This window comes from Molossus molossus, unplaced genomic scaffold (assembly GCF_014108415.1).
Source record: "Molossus molossus isolate mMolMol1 unplaced genomic scaffold, mMolMol1.p scaffold_m16_p_18, whole genome shotgun sequence".
Taxonomy (NCBI): domain Eukaryota; kingdom Metazoa; phylum Chordata; class Mammalia; order Chiroptera; family Molossidae; genus Molossus; species Molossus molossus.
The window spans coordinates 20,794,542-20,813,474 of NW_023425353.1; the positions used below are offsets into that span (position 1 = coordinate 20,794,542).

Consider the following 18,933-nt stretch of genomic DNA (forward strand, 5'->3'; position numbering starts at 1 on the left):
TCCATTCTGAGGCCATCAGTCCTTTTTACTCTTTAGCCGTGAGAAGAATTTTTAGCCTTTCCAAATCTTTTTTTTTTTTTTCTGTGAAATATAGAAAATAATAACTGTTCCTTCTCTGAATTGAAAAGCCTTTGGATTATGTAAATAAATTATTATGTAAGTCCAAGGCAGTAATAGTAACTATAGCTGTTTTAAGCTTCTGAAATGTCTCTGACCTGTTTTTACACATTTTACAAGCACTCCTATTAAGGTCAGTAACAAAATAGGGATGTCCTTATCACTCTTAAACATTGTTCTGGAAGTACTAGTCAGTGCAGTTAGAAGTAGGAAACAGAAATCTAAACTACGGAAATTAAGATGAAAATTTAAGAGAATCGGTTATGCAATACAATAAGATGGTTGAGTGTAAGACTAATAAATCAATTTCCTTAAAAGACTCAATAATAAAAAAAAAGACAATACCGCCCTGGCCAGTTTGGCTCAGCAGTTGGAGCATTGGCCTGTGGACCAAAGAGTCCCGGGTTCTGTTTCCGCTAGGGACACGTATCAAAAAAAAAAAGACAATACCTTAAGATAAATTTAATAATATTTGTGCCACATCTGCATTTAAAAGGGAATTACTTGAACAGTTGAAAAACACTCAACATCGTAGAGATACTCATTTTCCCTAAATTAATCTTCAATGTAACTCCAGTAGATAAACCAACGGGAGTTTTCTTGTGACAAAGTTGGGACTAAATAAACTGATTTTTAAAATCATGTCAAAAAATAAAAATCAGCCCTGGCCAGTTTGGCTCAGTGGTTAGAGCGTCAGCCCGCAGACAGAAGAGTCTCGGGTTTGGTTCTGCTAAGGGCACATACCTCAGTTGCAGTTTGTCCCCGGCCCTGGTTGAGGTCGTGTGGGTGGCAGCCACTCGATGTGTCTCTCTCACGTCGATGTTTCTCTCTCTTTCTCTGTTTCTCTCTCTCCCTCCCACTCTACCTGAACCAAAAAAAATGGAAAAATGTCCTCGGGTGAGGATAAAGAAAAAATAAATTTAAAAAAAAATCAGATCGACTTTTGGTCAAGATGGTGGAGTAGGTAAACATGGTATTGCGTCCTCCCACAACCACATCAAAATTACAACTAAACCACGGAACAACCATCATTCAAAACCACCTGAAATCAAGCTGAAAGGAAGTCCTACAACTATAAAATTAAAGAAGAAGCCACTTCAAGACTGCAATCAATACTCAATTACAACAGAAGGGTGTCAAGTTTACACAAGGGGTGCACCTCAAGGGCCCAGCTTGGGTGACCAGGGAGGCTGTGTCACTGGACCCTACAAGACACCTACTATACAATAGGCCACCGTAGGAAGCCCAGGAGACATAGCAACTCTACCTAATACATAGAAACAAACATAGGGAGGCAGCCAAAATGAGGATACAATGAAACATGTTCAAAATGAAAGAAAAGAACAAAACTCCAGGAAAAGAACTAAGCGAAATGGAGATAAGCAATCTAACAGATGCGGAATTCAAAACACTTCTTATAAGAATGCTCAGTGAACTTAGTGAGAACTTCAGTGAACTTAGTGAGGGCCTTAAGAGCATAAAAAAGGACCAATCAGAAATGAAGGAGACACTAAGTGAAATAAAGAATAATTTACAGAGATTCAGTAGTAGAGTAGGTAAAGCCAAGAAGCAAACCATGGATTTGGAATCTAAGGAAGCAAAAAACACCCAATCAGAATGGCAAAAAGAAAAAAGAATCCAGTCCTGGCCGGTTTGGCTCAGTGGTTGGAGCGTTGGCCTGCGGTCCAGAGAGACCCGGGTTCGGTTTCCACTAAGGGCACATACCTCGGTTGCAGTTTGTCTCCGGCCCTGGTTGGTTGTGCGGGTGGCAGCCACTCGATGTGTCCCTTCACATCGATATTTCTTTCTCTCTCTCTCTTCCTCTCTCCCTCCCACTCTATCTGAACAAAAAAATGGAAAAATGTCCTCGGGTGAGGATAAAAAAGAAAAAAGAATCCAAAAAAATGAGGATAGTGTAAGGAGCCTCTGCTACAACCTCAAGCGTGCCAACATTCACATCTTTGGGATGCCAGAAGGAGAAGAGAGAAAATAAGAAATTGAAAACCTATTTGAAACAATAATGACAGAAAAATTTCCTAACTTGGTGAAGGAAATCAACAAAGAAGTCCAGGAAGCACAGAGAGTCCCAAATAAAATGAACCCCAAGAGGCCCACACCAAGACACATCATAATCAAAATGCAAAAGATTCAAGACAAAGAGAATCTTAAAAACAGCAAGAGAAAAGCAGTTACCTACAAGGGAGTAACTTACCTACCCATAAGACTGTCAGCTGATTTCTCAAAAGAAACTTTGCAGGCCAGAAGGGAGTGGCAAGAAATATTGAGAGTGATAAAAGGCAAGAACCTACCACCAGGATTACTGTATCCTGCAAAGTTATAGTTTAGAATCAATGGCCATATAAAGAGTTCCCCAGACAAGAAAAAACTAAAAGGAGTTCATCATTACCAAACATTATTATATGAAATGTTGAAGGGTCTTCTTGAAGAAAAAGAAGATAAAAAATATGAACAAACAAAATGGCAATAAATACATATCTATCGACAGTGGAATCTACAAACAAAATGAACAAACAAAACAGAAACATTCTCATAGATTCAGAGAACATTTTATTGGTTGCAAAATGGGAAGGGGGTTGGGGAAATGAGTGAAAGGGTGAAGGGATTAAGAAGTACAAATTGGGTGTTTAGACAAACCTCAAGAACATATGTGCATACATGAATAACCAATGGACACAGACAACAGTGTGGGGAAAGGCAGGAGGGGGGCAGAAGCGGAGAGGAGGGGGTAAATAGGAGAAAAGAGGAACATCTGTAATACATTCAACAATAAAGATAAGTTTAAAGTAAGTAAATAAATAAAAATAAAAATCAGGAAAATTCTGAAAAAGCATAGTGAATAGGGGGTTCTATCCTTACCAGATATTAAAACATGCATTGTAGTAATTAAAATTATTTATATGATATATGAATAAATAGATTAGTTGAGCAGGTTAGAAAGTTTAGCAGTAGACACATAATTTAATTTATGATAAAGGTGATAGCTCAGATAATTGGGAAAAGATGGATTTTTCTCTAACTGGTATTTGGAAAAGATAGCCATTTGGAAAAATTAAAATTGTATCCATTTATCTCATCAACTTTAGAATAAATTCCCAGATGAATTACAGGTTTAAATGAACATAAAATGAAGTAGCAAAGATACCAAAGAAATGGGAAAGAAATTTTGATAACCTTTGACCTAAAACCCAGAACCATACAAGTAAAGATTTATAAATTCAGTTATGTAAAAGTAAAGATGTTTGCATAACCAAAACTGGTAGAAGCAAAGACAAATGACAACTTTGGGAAATATTTGCAATGTATATCATCAGACTAACATCAAATTTCCTTCATATGTGAAGAATTCGCCTTTAAAACTATTTATTTTAAATCCTCACCCATGGATAGTTTTCCATTCATCTTCATATAGAATAGGAGTGAGAGACAGACAGACAGACACACGGATTGGTTGCCTCCCACATGACCCCAACCAGGGCCAGGGACTGAATGCAAATGAGGTAAAAGCACTTGACCGGAATAGAACCCGAGACTCTTTGGTCTGGGCTGATGCTCTAACCGCTGAACCAGATTGGCTAGGGCTTAATTATTTTTAATTAAGGCTTAATTCGATGACATTAAGTCTGTTGACAATATTGTGCAACCATCATCACAACTACCCATTTCTCCTCTTCCTACCTCTGGTAATATGTGTTCTGCTTTCTGTCTCTGTGAATTTTGCCTATTCTAGGTACCTTATGTAAGTGGAATCATTCAATAGTTGTTCTTTTGTATCTGGCTTATTTCACTTAGCATACTATTCTCAAGGTTGATTCATGGTATAGTATGTGTCAGAATTATATTCCTTTTTAAGGCTGATTATATTCCACTGTATGCATATATAATATTTGGGTAATCCATTTATCTGTTGATGGACATATTGGTGGTTTCCACCTTTGTGAATAATGTTGCTCTGAAGATTGGTGTACAAGTCTGTGAATCCTTGCTTTCAGTTCTTTTGGGTATTTATCTAGAAGTAGAAATGCTGGATTATATAGCAACTATGTTTAACTTACTGAGAAACTGCCAAACTGTTTTCCACAGCAAATGTGCTATTTTACATTTCCACCAAGGTTCCAATTACTCCACATCCTTGCCAACTCTTACTATGTTCCTTTTAAAATAAAATAAAATAGCCATCCTAATTGAGTTTCAAGTAATACTGTGTTTTTTATTTGAATTTCCCTTTTAATTAATGATGTTGAGGATATTTCCATGTGTTTATTGGCCATTTGTATATCTTCTTTGGAGAAATGTCTATTCAGATCCTTTGCCTATTTTTTTTTTTTTTTTTACTTAAAAAGAATAGTTTATTGACTTTTATGGAGAGAGAGGGAGGGAGGGAGAGAAATATTGATGCGAGAGTGCAACACTGATCTGCCTCCTGCACACCCCCTTGGCGGGATCAAGTACACAATCTAGGCATGTGCTCTTGACCGGGAATCGAACCAGCAACTTCCTGGTGCACAACCGACGCCCAACCAACTGAGCTACACCAACCAGGGCCCTTTACCTATTTTTAATTGGGTTATTTGTCTTATTATTGTTGAGTTGTAGGAGGTCTTTATATATTCTTTATACAAACTCTTACTAGAGATATGATTTGCAAATACTTTCTTTTGTTCGTTGGGTTGTTATTTCACTTTCTTGATAGTGTCTTTTGAAACACAAAAGTTTTTAATTTTTATGAAGTCCAGTTTATCTTTATTTGGTTGCTTGTGATTTTAATGTTACATCTATGAAACTGTTGCCTATTAAAAGTTCACAAAGATTGTCCTGGCCAGTGTGGCTCAGCTGGTTGGGTGTCATTTTGTGTATCAGGTTTCTGGTTTGATTCCCCGTCAAGGGCACATGCCTAGGTTGTGGGCTGGATCCCTGGTAGGCGGCATGTAGGAGGCAGCCAATCAATGTTGTGCTCTCACATTGATAGTTCTATGTCTCCCTCTCCCTCCCTCCCTCTCTAAAATTCAAATTATTCTTTACCAGAAAAAAAAAAGATCACAAAGATTTACATCTAAGAGTTTTATAGTTGTAGCTTTTACATTTAGATCTTTGATCCATTTTGAGTTAATTTTTGTATGTGGTATGAGGTAGGTTTCAAACTTAGTTCTTTTGCATGTAAAAGTCCAGTTGTCCCAGTACTACCTGCTAAAGAGACCATTCTTTCCCCCATTAAATTGTCTTGGCACCTTTGTTGATCAATTTCCCATAAAAACCCAATTGTATCCATTTATTTCAATAGTTTCAATTCTGTTTCATTAACATATAAACCTATTTGTTTGTTTTTATGCTTGTGTGTATCCTTTAAGTCTTCTGACTTTTTAATCAGGTGATTGTATTAATTCAAAAATAATAAAAATTTAAAATAATTGTTAGCTGTGACCACAATGTACTCTAACTTCTCTCCAATTTGCTCTTTCAGGAAAGTGTGCTGTGTTGTCATTCAAGGACTTCCTCTCCTGCAGACCAACTGAAATACCAGAAAATGATGTTTTGCTTTGTGAGAGTCGCTACAATGAGAGTGACAAGCAAATGAAGAAATTCAAGGGACTAAAGAGGTTTTCACTCTCTGCTAAAGTGGTAGATGATGAAATTTATTACTTCAGGTAAAGCTTGAAAAACTAAGGAAGAAAGAACACTTTTAGCTTTTAACAGTAAAACTAATATCAAAATGGGGTAGTGCAGGGTGGTTTACTTTTTAAACTAGAGCAATCAATATACATTTTAAATAGAAAATATGAATTAATCTAGTTAAAGATTAAAAGAAATTCTCATAATCTGCTGAGATGTGGTAACTGTTCTAACAGTGCTATTGGCATAGACTCCAATAATTATAATGTAGAGGCAGAAATTTTTTATTCCGGTTCATAGTCTGTCTATTAAGAGATTGCACAGTTCCATAGATTACAAAAATTATTTTCACTGTATAGGCAACTAGATCCCAACTTTGGACCCAGTACTTTTGTGGGTATTCAGAATCCTTTAAAAACAATCATCTTAAGTAGGTGTGACTTTATAAACACACATTTAAGTCCTTTTCCTTGCTGACTTACAGTGTATGTTGCAGATTGCAGGCTGTCATTTCTAGATATTAAGGCAGAACACTGCTTTCTGACCAGTCCTGGAGTCATGTTAGGTGATTTTTTAAAAAATTTTTGTGTTATTTTCTTTTAGAAAACCAATTGTTCCTCAGAAGGAACCCTCACCTTTGTTGGAAAAGAAGATCCAGTTACTAGAAGCTAAATTTGCTGAGTTAGAAGGTGGAGATGATGATATCGAAGAGATGGGAGAAGAGGATAGTGAGGTCATTGAGCCTCCTTCTCTGCCTCAACTTCAGACTCCCTTGGCCAGTGAGCTGGATCTCATGCCCTACACACCCCCACAGGTGAAGGTGACAAGTTCCTGTTACTTGTCTTATCCTAGGCTTTGGTTTGCAGCAGACTCAAACCAAAGTAAGGAGATGTCCAGTCCTTCCATGTATGAGTTTCAACCTAGAATTCTGCAGGAAGGAACAGATTTTTTTATCAGTGCTATTAATTACTTAAAATTTAATATGTTTTTAAAAGTTTTCTAGATTGCTGTTTTTAAGGGCAAGTTTAGTTAGAAAGCTCTCCCTGCCTTGGATTGAAGAAAAACAGTGAGGAACAGCATCCTGTTACTCTTTTATTTCCTCTATCTTTTTAGTCTTTTCTTTTTTAGAACCTCATTTTTTGGTTGAGATGATTCCTGTTGGTATTTTTTTCTCATTCAGAATTTTGTCAGGACTTAATTATGAGGTCACCATTACAGATTGCAGTCACAGAATTTAGTGAAACTTCCATTTATTTCTTATATGGTAAGAGGCAAGGAAGAGCTGTATTTTAACCAAGAAAATTGCCTTCTATAAACTGAACGACACTATAAAATAGTAACTGTTGAATCAAATGTTCCTGACTTCCAGAAACTTTGAGCAGTTAACCAAAATACAGTGTTCTGACGCACTCTAAGAGCTTTCTGTCTTACAGTCTACCCCAAAGTCTGCCAAAGGCAGTGCAAAGAAGGAAGGCTCCAAACGGAAAATCAACATGAGTGGCTACATCCTGTTCAGCAGTGAGATGAGAGCTGTGATAAAGGCCCAGCATCCAGACTACTCCTTTGGGGAGCTCAGCCGATTGGTAGGGACAGAATGGAGAAACCTTGAGACAGCCAAGAAAGCAGAATATGAAGGTAAATAGAAACTAGACACAACTGCCTCATCTTTCTAAGCAAGATGTTTTCAGTAATGCACGTGCTTAGACAGGTTTTACTCTCTTATTCTTACCACTTGCACATGAACTTTGTTTTGGGGACTGTCTCAAATGGCTTCCATCCAACAGTCTAAATACCAGCCTTGTCCTGACTGAGCAAGCGCTGCCCCTGACTTGGCCTCTGATCCTGGTGTGGGTCCCCCCCCCCCCCAAATTTTTCAAACCAATATTTTGCTATTAAAATTTGCATGATTTTCTTCTTTTGTTTAGGCCTGTAAGTGTACATGTGTTAAGCTGAGGAATGATTGTACAAAGATGTTAAATATAACTTTGGTTAAAAATTTATCTGAAAGTGGGCATTCAAAACCAATGGTTTTCTGTTATGGCTCTTGATAAGCCATATGTTTAAACTTCATCCTGAAGCTTGACTGAAGTGCTTGGTTTCCTAGGCCAGTCCTGGCCTGTGCTATGTCTGCATTCATAGTTACTTTTTAAGGCTTTTGGGGTCTCTTTGATAAAGCTCAACTGCCTTCATTTTCTTTTTACTCTATAATTAAATCATTTGGGCTATCAGCTATATCATTTAAGGATTTGATGGCTCTTAGGCATTAGGGACAAATACTTGAGAGAGATTTTTAAAATTTTTCTGTTTGTATTTTTTATCAGTTATAGCTTAATGAAGAAATAAATAGTAAATATTAGATTAGGTAGGACTATTGCCCTTGGAGCTGTATTATTTCTATTTGGAATCGTATCTAATGGTTTATTTTTGCCAGTTTACAGCCATCTCTCAGTGGTTGACCACTGTGGTCAGTCAGCCATTACACTTTTTGGCTGATTCCAAATCCATTATTTTCCATCAAACATAAAGAAATGAATCGTTAAGGCTGCCTCCTTTATTAAAGTTTATGGAGTTTCAAAAAAACTTAAAATTTTTTATTATTTTCAATTATTTTAATTGATTGGTTATTATAAAATTATCAGACGGGCTTCCCCAAGGATCTTCTGCAGAACCTTAATCCTACAAGATTCTTAGCTGAGAAGTACTTGTGGCAAAACTAGTTCGAGAAGCACTCTAAACATTTTTTCTCTTGGAAACTTACAGTGCATATTCTTATATTAAAGTCTTTAAGACCTATAGTAAAGAGCCTGTTTTTTTCACCTGGCATTTTCTGAAACTTGACCAAGTATTCATGTAATACCTGTTAAAATTCTAAAGAACTAATATTTTACAGAACATATTTTGAGAAATTCTAGTCAATTTCGTAAGAACCTATAACTTTGGAGAGCTTTGGTATTTCTGACCTTACTGAAGGTTAAAACCAAATATATCACTCATTTGGAGGAGTGTTGGAAATGAAGCTCAAATGGGTATAAAGCCTGGTCCAGAGTAAATGAAGCTAGTACTATATGGCTGGTTATTTAAAGTGTGAACAAGAGAGAAAACAGTATCTGGAGATAATGTAAAAGTAAAAATGCTGGAGCTGGGCTGAAGAGAGGAAGAAATGATGGCTCCTGAGAAATTCTCCCAAAATCAAAGGGAGGCTGAAATTCATGAGAATCAAGTGAGAGTGAGTTATATGACTCAGCAGTGTCTATCTGAGGCACAAAATCTGAACTTTTGTTTTGACCCATTGAATTCAAAACCCAAAGTTTGGGGTTTGGCTGGTTTTATTTTAATAATTTTCCAAGACAGCCCAAATGGGCTTCCCCTTGAAAGAGCCAATAGTAGCCAGTCTAGTATTGATCCACAGGCCTGAATTTTTCTATTTTCAGCTCCCTTTTCTTACTCTCCCATTTTACTGTGTCATATGTGTAATGAAAATACTAGAACTTAATGTGGGGGGTCTAGATCACTGCTAGCTTAAGGAAATAACAGGTTGTTTAAATGGCCTTTGTTCCTCACATTCATTGTACAGAGGATCTGTAAACTGGGACAGTGTTAGTGAGTGATGACAAGTCTATGCAGGCAACTGTGTTGCTGCCAAAGATTTGACTTGTTTGACTTTCACATTTCTTAATAAAGGAGGACGGAGCTGTTGCTTTTTGATTCTCTTTAAAGCCATGTGACCTCAAGCTATTTTCCCCCTCCGTAGATCAGCCAGTGGTAGACCTTTTGAATTCCATGTTGGAGGGTCAATGTGTGGCAGTTGGAGTGTGATACCAGGAGTCAGGGCCACAGGTTGCTGGTTCTCTCTCTGTATCCTTGGACAAGTCACTGCCTGTCTCCTAGCCTCAGTCTGCCCAGATGAAGAGTGGGAAAAATTGCCTATTTATGAATGGTGAAGCAAAATGAGCCCTGTATTGTGGGAGCTTTGGGAATACACATTTCTAGAGTTCACTAGAAGGGTCCAACCTGCTAGTTCCCAAAAACACTAGGAATGTGTTTGTTGGGGTTACTGACTATGGAGATGAAGGCAGAGTAACTCAGAGGAGTGAGGGGTATAGCAAGGTTTGTTCCATAGCCCAGAACTGGCACAAGAAAATGCTCCTTTGCATTTCAGATGAAATAATAGTGAATTCTGGAACTTTTGCTGATTTAGGATGATTTATGGTCAGTATTGAACTGCTCAGCTTCAGGAAACCTGGTTCTGTCAGTATATTGTCCATTGCTTAATATGTATATATATAATTCCCTTCTTTTGATGACTGTAGCCTGGAGTATCATGCATTTTTCCCCCTTAGGGTTTATTAAACATGACCTCTTTACTTCATTAGAATGTAGAAATTAGCATTGAATGTCTCTAAAACCTTGTGGAGGAGGCAGTGAGCTACTTTTCCCTTACAGAGTTAATTTTCTTCAGCTGCTAAACCCCATGACACTAATAACAAGAGTCCTCAAATCTTAGTAAAATTGGGTACAAGGAATCAGAAAAATATAGTAAGTAACAATTGTGCCAAAAATTATAATGGGCCATGGAATTGCTTCCCGTTGAAATTATAAATAATTTGCAATGCTTTTAATACTAGAATTATGGTAGCGCTTCTCATCTTCAGGGTGCCTTTTGAGATTAACTACGTTGGTTACGCTGGTGACGTGTTTAAATAAAACCTGTGCTTTCTGAATGTTGTTGCAGTCTTAACATTCTTGAAATCTTTGCAGACCAGTTCTCAAGATGGGATAGGAAAGCTGGACTCTAGTTTACCAAGTGCAATCGGCCTGAATCCTCCTGTGTTGAGACTAGTCATCTACTGTTTCTTCCATTGAGACAGAACTGTTGCCTGTGTTTTTATTAGTCCTGTTGAATGCAATGGATGGTATTTTGAATTCCTGGGTTAAAAACAGAATTGAAAATCTGAAATGCCTTTACAGAGCGGGCAGCTAAAGTTGCTGAGCAGCAGGAGAGAGAGCGAGCAGCACAGCAACAGCAGCCGAGTGCTTCTCCCCGAGCAGGCACCCCTGTGGGGGCTCTCATGGGGGTGGTGCCACCACCAACACCAATGGGGATGCTCAATCAGCAGTTGACACCTGTTGCAGGTAAAAACAGGAGCTAAGAACATTTTTTTCCACTTTAAGAAATTCCTTCATTTTTTTTTTCTCCAATGAGGAGTAGGCCATAGTCTCTAGGCTTTTCTATAACAGATTCAAAATTTGAAGTCATCCATGTTGTCCTTACATTGCCTTTCCCCTACAGGCAATGCCTCCCCTCTGCCCCAGAAATGGGCCCTGGGCCCAATCCTGGGAATTGGTAGGGAGTAGATCTTCCCTAGCTGTAGGCATGGTCTAGCACTATTCTCTACCCCAGACTGCTCTTGATAGAGCGTTATAGCAGTAAATATAAATAGACCCCACATTCTCTTCTGGAGACACTTACAAGAGAAAACACGAAACTAGTCTTTAGGTAATGTTGATTTTCCCATCTCATTCCAGTATTCAGTTTGCCTTGTTCTGCTGCAGCCATCTTTAAAAAGACTGACCATATAAAAGGATTTTTGACAACAAATTATAAATCCTTTCTTGGTCACCAGTGTGCATGACTGCTAAGTGGAATACAAAGTCCTTATTCAATTCATTGTGCCCACTCTGTAATGCTTTTCTATTTAATTACATTAAACTGCATTTTCTGTTAGTATCCCAGTCACATATTTAAAAAAAAAAAGCAAGCAAGAAAGAAAATGATGAATGTGGTTTGCTTGTGTGTGTTGTCTTTGGTTCTGGTAGCCATAGCAAATTTGACTCTTCTCAAATTGGATATCCTTGTCTGACATGTCTCCAATGAGAAGCCTGCAGACCACTTCTCAGATCCCTCCTTTGTTATTTCTCTAAGCCTGGTGAGGTCTATATAAGCTCACTTTCTTCTTAAGCAAAAGCAGTCTGACCTCTTTTCACAGGGAGTCTAAGACAGTGTTGTTCAAGGCAGGCTCATTGGGATGCTGTTTTTGTTTTTGCTTTTTTGTATTTGCTTTTTGAGGAAGAGTAGCATAGGATAACTTCTCCATTGTCGCTCTTACCTTTCATGATGGCAAGTTCTCAAATGCACTGTCGCTGAACTCTGCAGTTGCACTCGCCAAAGCACATCCGAATCCTGGCTTTTCAGTACTTTCAGTGTAACTGATGTTGATCTAACAAATGTCATAATTGCCTGCTCTATTCCATGGCCCATTTTGGTTATTGGGTTTCCAAAGGTTTTTAGAAATCAGGCCTTGAACATGGGGACTTTGAAAGTTAGAATTCCCTTGTTGACATCCTGTTTTGTTCTATTTGATGTGTGATATTGTAGCACTGTGCCCTTGACTAAAAAGTCCAGGGACACATTAACAAAATTAATTTGAACAGCTAAAAACATAAAAACAAAAGAAAGCAGCTGCAGCATTTTAGCTCCCTGTTGGGGAATAACATCATAGAGCTCTGGTGAGGGGGGAGGGGGCCACCTTTTAGAAAGTCCCTGTTCCATTATTAAGTGTGTGCTGCCCAGACTTCTGGGCCATGGGAGTGAAGGGCAAGCATTCTCTATAGTAACCAGTCTACAGTGGAAACTTTGCAGCTAACAGGGTGATTTTTTCATGGGTTTACAGGTTGCATTGGAACTAAGTCTTAGCCTTGTTACTGTCTGAGACCAGCTTTGCTTACAAGCATTGAAGCTCATTTGAACACATGTGACTGGGATAATAAATGCCAAAGTACAGTTTAATGAAGACAAGCGTCACGTCTTTCAGTTCTTAATAATTTCTTCAACCACAGCCCGTGAAGGGTGCGTTCAGATGGGCTTTTGTAATTGAAAGCAAAGTCTCCTAACATTCTTAAATTCCCTAAAATCTGTATCTGGTGGTGTGGTTAAAAGGTAGTTTGGCAACATTGGATCTTCTCATATTTAAGGTGATGGTATCTGTTCAAAAAGTAGATTTTACTCTCTGAACTCTTATTTTTTAAAAGTGAAACTCGTAATTCTATTTCATGTATAGAAGTATTATTATTTAACATTTGTTTGGTTTGTGAAATTGTAAGTTTTTCAGTCAGCTTTGATGTGACTCATGAAGCAGGCTGAATCACCCTCAGAATTATCAGTAATATTATAGCTTTAAGAGACTAGACTTTTATAAATAAATACCTTTCAAATAATTCTTTAGGGAAAAATCAAAGAGTATTTTATAAAAATGAGGTTTGGCACCAGTTCCTCAGCCTTTCTTCCCTTTGTGCAAGAAGTTGTGACCAAAAGTGATTGCATTTTGGGGGGAAGTCTTATGTTTTGTTCATTGTGATCATTTCAAATCCTAGAAAAGCCAAGTTGTTTTTCTTGCTTTAAAAAAATGTGTGACTTCAAAGGTCTTTTGATAGGTGAGTCTTTGACATTTTGAAATTATTTTCTTCCTTTCACTCCTTTTGCAAAAAAATACTTGTTTCTTGAAACTCTTTCCTAGCCAGAGGAAAATATTTTGTCATATGAAAATGCACTTTGAAAATAAAGAAATATAAAGAGCTTCTGTTCACAGAAATTTTGTACCTCATTTAAAATGCTCCCTGTTAAAAGAAGGTTTATGTGAGGACATTTGTGAGCATGGAGACAGTGATAACAATTGGCATTTTCTCATGTCAGCAGAGCCTGATTCTCCAGCCATTCCTCCCTAAGGTCTAAGTACAGGCTACGAGTGACCTGGGCTTAGGTTGGCTTGGGAGGGTTTAGGTTTTCTCTTTATTTTAATTTGTTTTGAGATGTAAAGATGAAACATCATACATTGTGATGGCTTTCAGTGGCTCGCCAGCTCAAGCTCGAGCATGATCCATTCTTAGCAACAGTGGTGGGGCTAGAAGGGAGACGGAGTGAACGTAAAAGTAAAAAAATTCTTGCCGTCCTCCCCCAAGCTGGAGAACCATGCTTTGTGATCAGGGCTGTGCACCTCATTTTCTTTCCATTCCAGTTTCCCCTCATGTGTACCCATGATAGGCATATGAGTGTGGGCAGAGTGGAATGATGGAGTTATTACTGTTTAATTAGAATCGCAGTCGCAGAACTGGTCACTCTGAACAGCTTGCAGTAATCATGACTTGGGAAGGCTATTACTGGAACTCCTCTTTATTTTTAACGAAAACATGCAGGATATTTATTCCAGGGAAAATAACTAAAAGTAATAATATACTAAGTACTAATTCATCCAGAAATGTTGGGTTTCATATTTATAACTTTTTATTTTGTTCATTATTGCAACAAAATAATTGCACTAATTGCCGTTGTATCATGCAATACTAAGGGTGCTTTATTCATTAGTAGTGCATGTGGGAGGTTTGTTGTTACTTAGCTCATGTTGCATGTTAATGATGCATGTCTGAAATTTGTTGTGTCCTTCAAGGCATGATGGGTGGCTATCCGCCAGGCCTTCCACCTTTGCAGGGCCCAGTTGATGGCCTTGTTAGCATGGGCAGCATGCAGCCACTTCACCCAGGGGGGCCTCCACCCCACCATCTTCCGCCAGGTGTGCCCGGCCTCCCGGGCATCCCACCACCGGGTAAGAACTTCATCCTCATTCACTCATTAATCTCATCTTTGTGTTCTCTTTTTCCTCCCTCAGCCATTTGTTTTAGGAGGCACCTGCGGCCCATTGTGGGCAGGCCTTCCTTCCCTGAAAATCCCAGGGATGTCAGCAGCAGGGCCTATCCTGTGTGTAGAACAACTGGCTGCCTAGCAGCAGCACAGGACACATGGCAGAGACCAGATTTAGCAGACCAAGGGGCATGAGGCATACTCTAAACTGTTAGCTCTGTTTCACATGGGCTAAAAAAGTCAGAGACAGCCTAGAAAGTCATGCCCTCTTTATCAGTGAATAAAGTTTCTCAGGTTGCTAGTTGAGAGTCACATATAAAAGCACTTTTTGCTCCTGAGTGCATTCTTCCTCTAATTCAATTCTTATCTCACAGGATCTTTTTGCATAGGGTCCGTACTCTATCTCCTGCTTCTCAAATAGCACTTGCAGTTACTAATGTAGAACTCTTCAGAAATCCTTCAGTCAATCCTAGGAACAAAAAGGAGTAAAGGAACAAATTTGCACTGAACTAGTTTTCTGTATCTGAGTCCCCTAAGAAGCATGACATAACATTTTAAAAAACAACATATTCCACTCTACTAACTATAGACACTGGTTTGTCTGTGACAGAAGCTCAGAAGTTATTTCATATAGAAACATATAAATGAAGTCCAGATATAGCTACAGTGTTATTTATAATTAATTATTAAGTGAAAGATTATGATAAAGGAAAAATCACAACTTCCCGTATTAATTGCCATCATACTCAAAAGAACTGACCTTCAGCTATAACATAGTTGGAAGGGAATGTGACCTTAAGATGACTTGGAATCACATTTGGTCCATTATCCGAAATATCAGCTAAAGGTTCAGCCCAGGTGATAAAATGTAGCAACATTAGGTTTGCTTACACCAGTATTGGACCTACTGATCTTAGGGTTATACAGAGTTCCAAATGATGTTTCAGAGTGTGCACCCAGCAGTGTGCAGGGTGAGCAAACATGATGGCTTGGCCTCGAGCCTCCAGCGACACTCTTTGTGAGTATTACTAGAGAATGGTCGTAACTCCACAAAAATGTTTGATCCAGATGTATCCAGAGGAGGAAATGTTTGTGGGAGTACACACTTCATTATGGACATGGTAGCCTGTATGTGAGTTGCTGTTAAAGCAGAAGTCAGTCATAAAATGGGTATGCCCATGTGGCAAATAAAATTGACCTGAATTCTGTGCCTTCTCACCTTGGCATAGGGTGTCTGACTGTTCAGCCAGATGAGGTTGGAGTTGACTTCTAGGTGCACGTAGGACTCAGAGCCATGTCTAAGTAGCAAATAACTCTGGTGGGTGTTGGGGCACCGCTGTTTGCCTTTCGCCCTTCAGATTTTAAATTGCATTTGAAGGAAACAGCACACCTGATTATAGTTAGGGAGAGAGGGAGGAACCCCTCTTATACACACACAGTTTTTTTTCTTTATTGATTTTAAAGGGAGAGGGAGAGAGAAGCATCAATGAGAGAGAACATTAATTGGCTGCCTTCTGCATGCCCTCCACTGGGGATTTGGCCCACAACCTGAGCACATGCCCTGATGGGGAATTGAACCAGCGACCTCTTGGTGCATGGGTCGATGCTCAGCCACCGAGCCACACCAGCCAGGCTACACACACATTTCTGATCAGGCTTTGAGGAGAGGAGAATTCAGTGAAATTCCTCCAGAAACTTGGCCCACATTCTCATCTGCTACTCCCTAGCATGGCATTTGTAAATAGAGGAAGCAGAGAGATTTACTGATTTATTTGTGCTGCTCTGCAAAGATTGACATAGGCAGCTCAGGGAGGCCCACTGTGTTGTGGAATCTTAAGTCTGATGACGTGTCTGGGAGGCAGGGGTTAATAATATGTTGCTGGAGCAGCAGCTTACCCACCACAACCCCTTCATTTATTCACAAATAGTCATTAGGATCCTATCATGGTGATCCAGGTACCCTTCTGGATACTTGGAATATAAAATGAAAGCTTTTTTTTTAATCCTCCACTTTGGATATTTTTCCATTGTGTTTTGGTTTTGGTTTGTTTGTTTTTGTTTTTTTTGAGATAGAGGGGGGAGAGAGAGAGAGAAACGTGGATGTGAGAGAGACACATTGATTAGTTGCCCCCTACACGACCCTGAACAGGATCAGGGATCAAATCCAAAACTCTTTCTTCCGCAGGCTGATGCTCTAACCGTTGAGCCATATCAGCCAGGGCTTATCTTTACTTATTATTTTCTCTCTAACAAATGTCTAATACCTCCTGGAAGTAGCATTTAGTAATTCTGAACCTTAAAATATTGGGCTGGTTCTGCCTGGTCAAAATATTAACATTTTTAATCCAGAGGAACTGTATAGAATATGGAGTTAGCTTCTCTTGAACCTTTTATGCAGCCAGCAGGATTTGTTTAAGGGTTAAACAATAACTCATCAGGAGTTGGACCATAATATCTTTCTCTTTCCTTTTATTTTGTATTTGAAGTGATAGCAGTGAGACTGCCCTCCTTCCAGATGTGTCCTTTTCTAAGTGATGCTCTATCAGATGGAAGTGTCCTGTCTCCGCCAACATTAGTGACTCCAGTCAGAACCAGAGGTGCTGGTGGCCTATGAGGGGACAGCAGGGATGTGCCTCCTGCCTCTACAAAGCTCATTTAACTATGCACTTGCACAACCTCTTTCCTGTGTCCTTAACTGTCCTACCACACTGCATACTGCTGAGCCTGATTGAATACCATTACCGCTGAAGTAAAACAAAGGCTTCAGTTATAGGAAATATGTTGTCAGAAGAAAAATACCTTGAAAATATAGGTGTATTCTGACTATAGCTTACCTAGGGAAATACTAGAATTTTTGCAGGGTTCAAATAATTTCTAAGCCATGAACAATTAATACACATATGACAAGTTGTACTAGCATTGTCAAGTACCCAGAAAACAAAAGAATAGAATTTTCTGTTTGTATGCTACATCCTGTTTTGGGTACGGAGGGTTCCTATCCATAAAGACTCAAAGGCAGAAATCCCAGAAATCCATAGGCTTGCATTATAAATGGTATCATTTCATATCAGACAGTAGTTTTTCAGTCATGTCAACCAGAGTCTCTAATTGAGACATTGCATTCTGAATTACAGGTGTAATGAACCAAGGGGTGGCCCCTATGGTAGGGACTCCAGCACCAGGCGGAAGTCCTTATGGACAGCAGGTGAGCCTTGACAGATTTGACAGAATTCACATTATCCTCTTTTTCAAAACGTGCTGAGTATTTTTTTTCCCCTCACTATGTGTTCTATGCCCTTTCAGGTAGGAGTTTTAGGATCTCCAGGGCAGCAGGCACCACCTCCATATCCTGGCCCACATCCAGCCGGCCCCCCTGTCATACAGCAGCCAACAACGCCTATGTTTGTGGCTCCTCCACCGAAGACCCAACGGCTTCTCCACTCAGAAGCCTACCTGAAATACATTGAAGGACTCAGTGCTGAGTCCAACAGCATTAGCAAGTGGGACCAGACTCTGGCAGGTAAGGGGAGTCCTTCTCAATAAGTCTTTATGAGGGATCCACACTTTGTTAAAGTCTTCTTGCTGCTTTTGCCATATTATAGCATATTATTTAACTTGTATATCTCTTATACATTTTACTTGTATATCTCTTATACAAGTAAAATAAATGGTATATTTAATAGAAAGGTTTGGAGCGTCTTTGTATCTTTGTGTTTCAGTTTTTGTTTTTTTTGTTTTTTTATCCTCACCCAAGGACATTTTTCCATTTTTTGTTCAGGTAGAGTGGGAGGGAGAGAGAGGAACAGAGAGAGAGAGAGAGAGAAACATCGATGTGAAAGGAACACATCGAGTGGCTGCCACCCACACAACCGACCAGGGCCAGGGACAAACTGCAACCGAGGTACGCGCCCCTAGCGGGAACCGAACCCGGGTCTCTCAGGACCGCAGGCCGATGCTCTAACCGCTGAGCCAAACCGGCCAGGGCTGTGTTTCAGTTTTAACAATCAAACCACTTTCTTATTTCCTATTATCTTACCCTAATTGATGGATTGTTGCTGTATCCTCACCCGAGGATATTTTTTCATTGATTTTTAGATAGGGAGGGAGAGAAAGAAACATCATTGTGAGAGAGACACATTGATTGGCTGCCTCCTGTACAGCCCCAACCATGGCCGGGTATGAACCTGCAACCCAGGTACATGCCCTTGACTGGGAATCGAACCTACAACCCTTCAGTGTGAGGGCCAATGCTCTAACCACTGAGCAAAATCGGCCAGGGCAGTTCTTTAACATGTTTTTTAACATCACACTTTGATTTTTTTTTTTGCTGAATTTTATTTTATTTGTAATATTTTTTCTTTATTGATTTTTAGGGAGAGGGAGAGATAGAAACATCGATTGGCCGCCTCCTGCATGCCCCTGACTGGGATTTGGCCCACAACCTGGGCATGTGCCCTGACTGGGAATCGAACCGGCGACCTCTTGGTGCATGGATCCATACTCAATCACTGAGCCATCACCAGCCAGGCTTTTTGCTGAATTTTAAAGCTTAGTTT

The 18,933-nt window shown here is 39.3% G+C and overlaps 1 protein-coding gene across 11 annotated transcripts in view; it reads left to right on the forward strand.

Annotated features, from left to right (window-relative positions):
- The window catches only part of PBRM1 (polybromo 1), a 127,973-nt gene that overhangs the window by 105,372 nt on the left and 3,668 nt on the right, over positions 1 to 18,933 (forward strand). For 5 of the 11 annotated variants that reach the window (XM_036266813.1, XM_036266815.1, XM_036266818.1 and 2 more), the window contains 7 exons: positions 5,597 to 5,780; positions 6,349 to 6,559; positions 7,179 to 7,380; positions 10,714 to 10,878; positions 14,187 to 14,342; positions 17,512 to 17,582; positions 17,681 to 17,897. In XM_036266813.1, coding sequence (XP_036122706.1) covers positions 5,597 to 5,780; positions 6,349 to 6,559; positions 7,179 to 7,380; positions 10,714 to 10,878; positions 14,187 to 14,342; positions 17,512 to 17,582; positions 17,681 to 17,897 — 1,206 coding nt within the window. The remainder of the gene's footprint in view (positions 1 to 5,596; positions 5,781 to 6,348; positions 6,560 to 7,178; positions 7,381 to 10,713; positions 10,879 to 14,186; positions 14,343 to 17,511; positions 17,583 to 17,680; positions 17,898 to 18,933) is intronic. The other 6 variants (XM_036266821.1, XM_036266819.1, XM_036266820.1 and 3 more) reach the window with 2 other exon arrangements.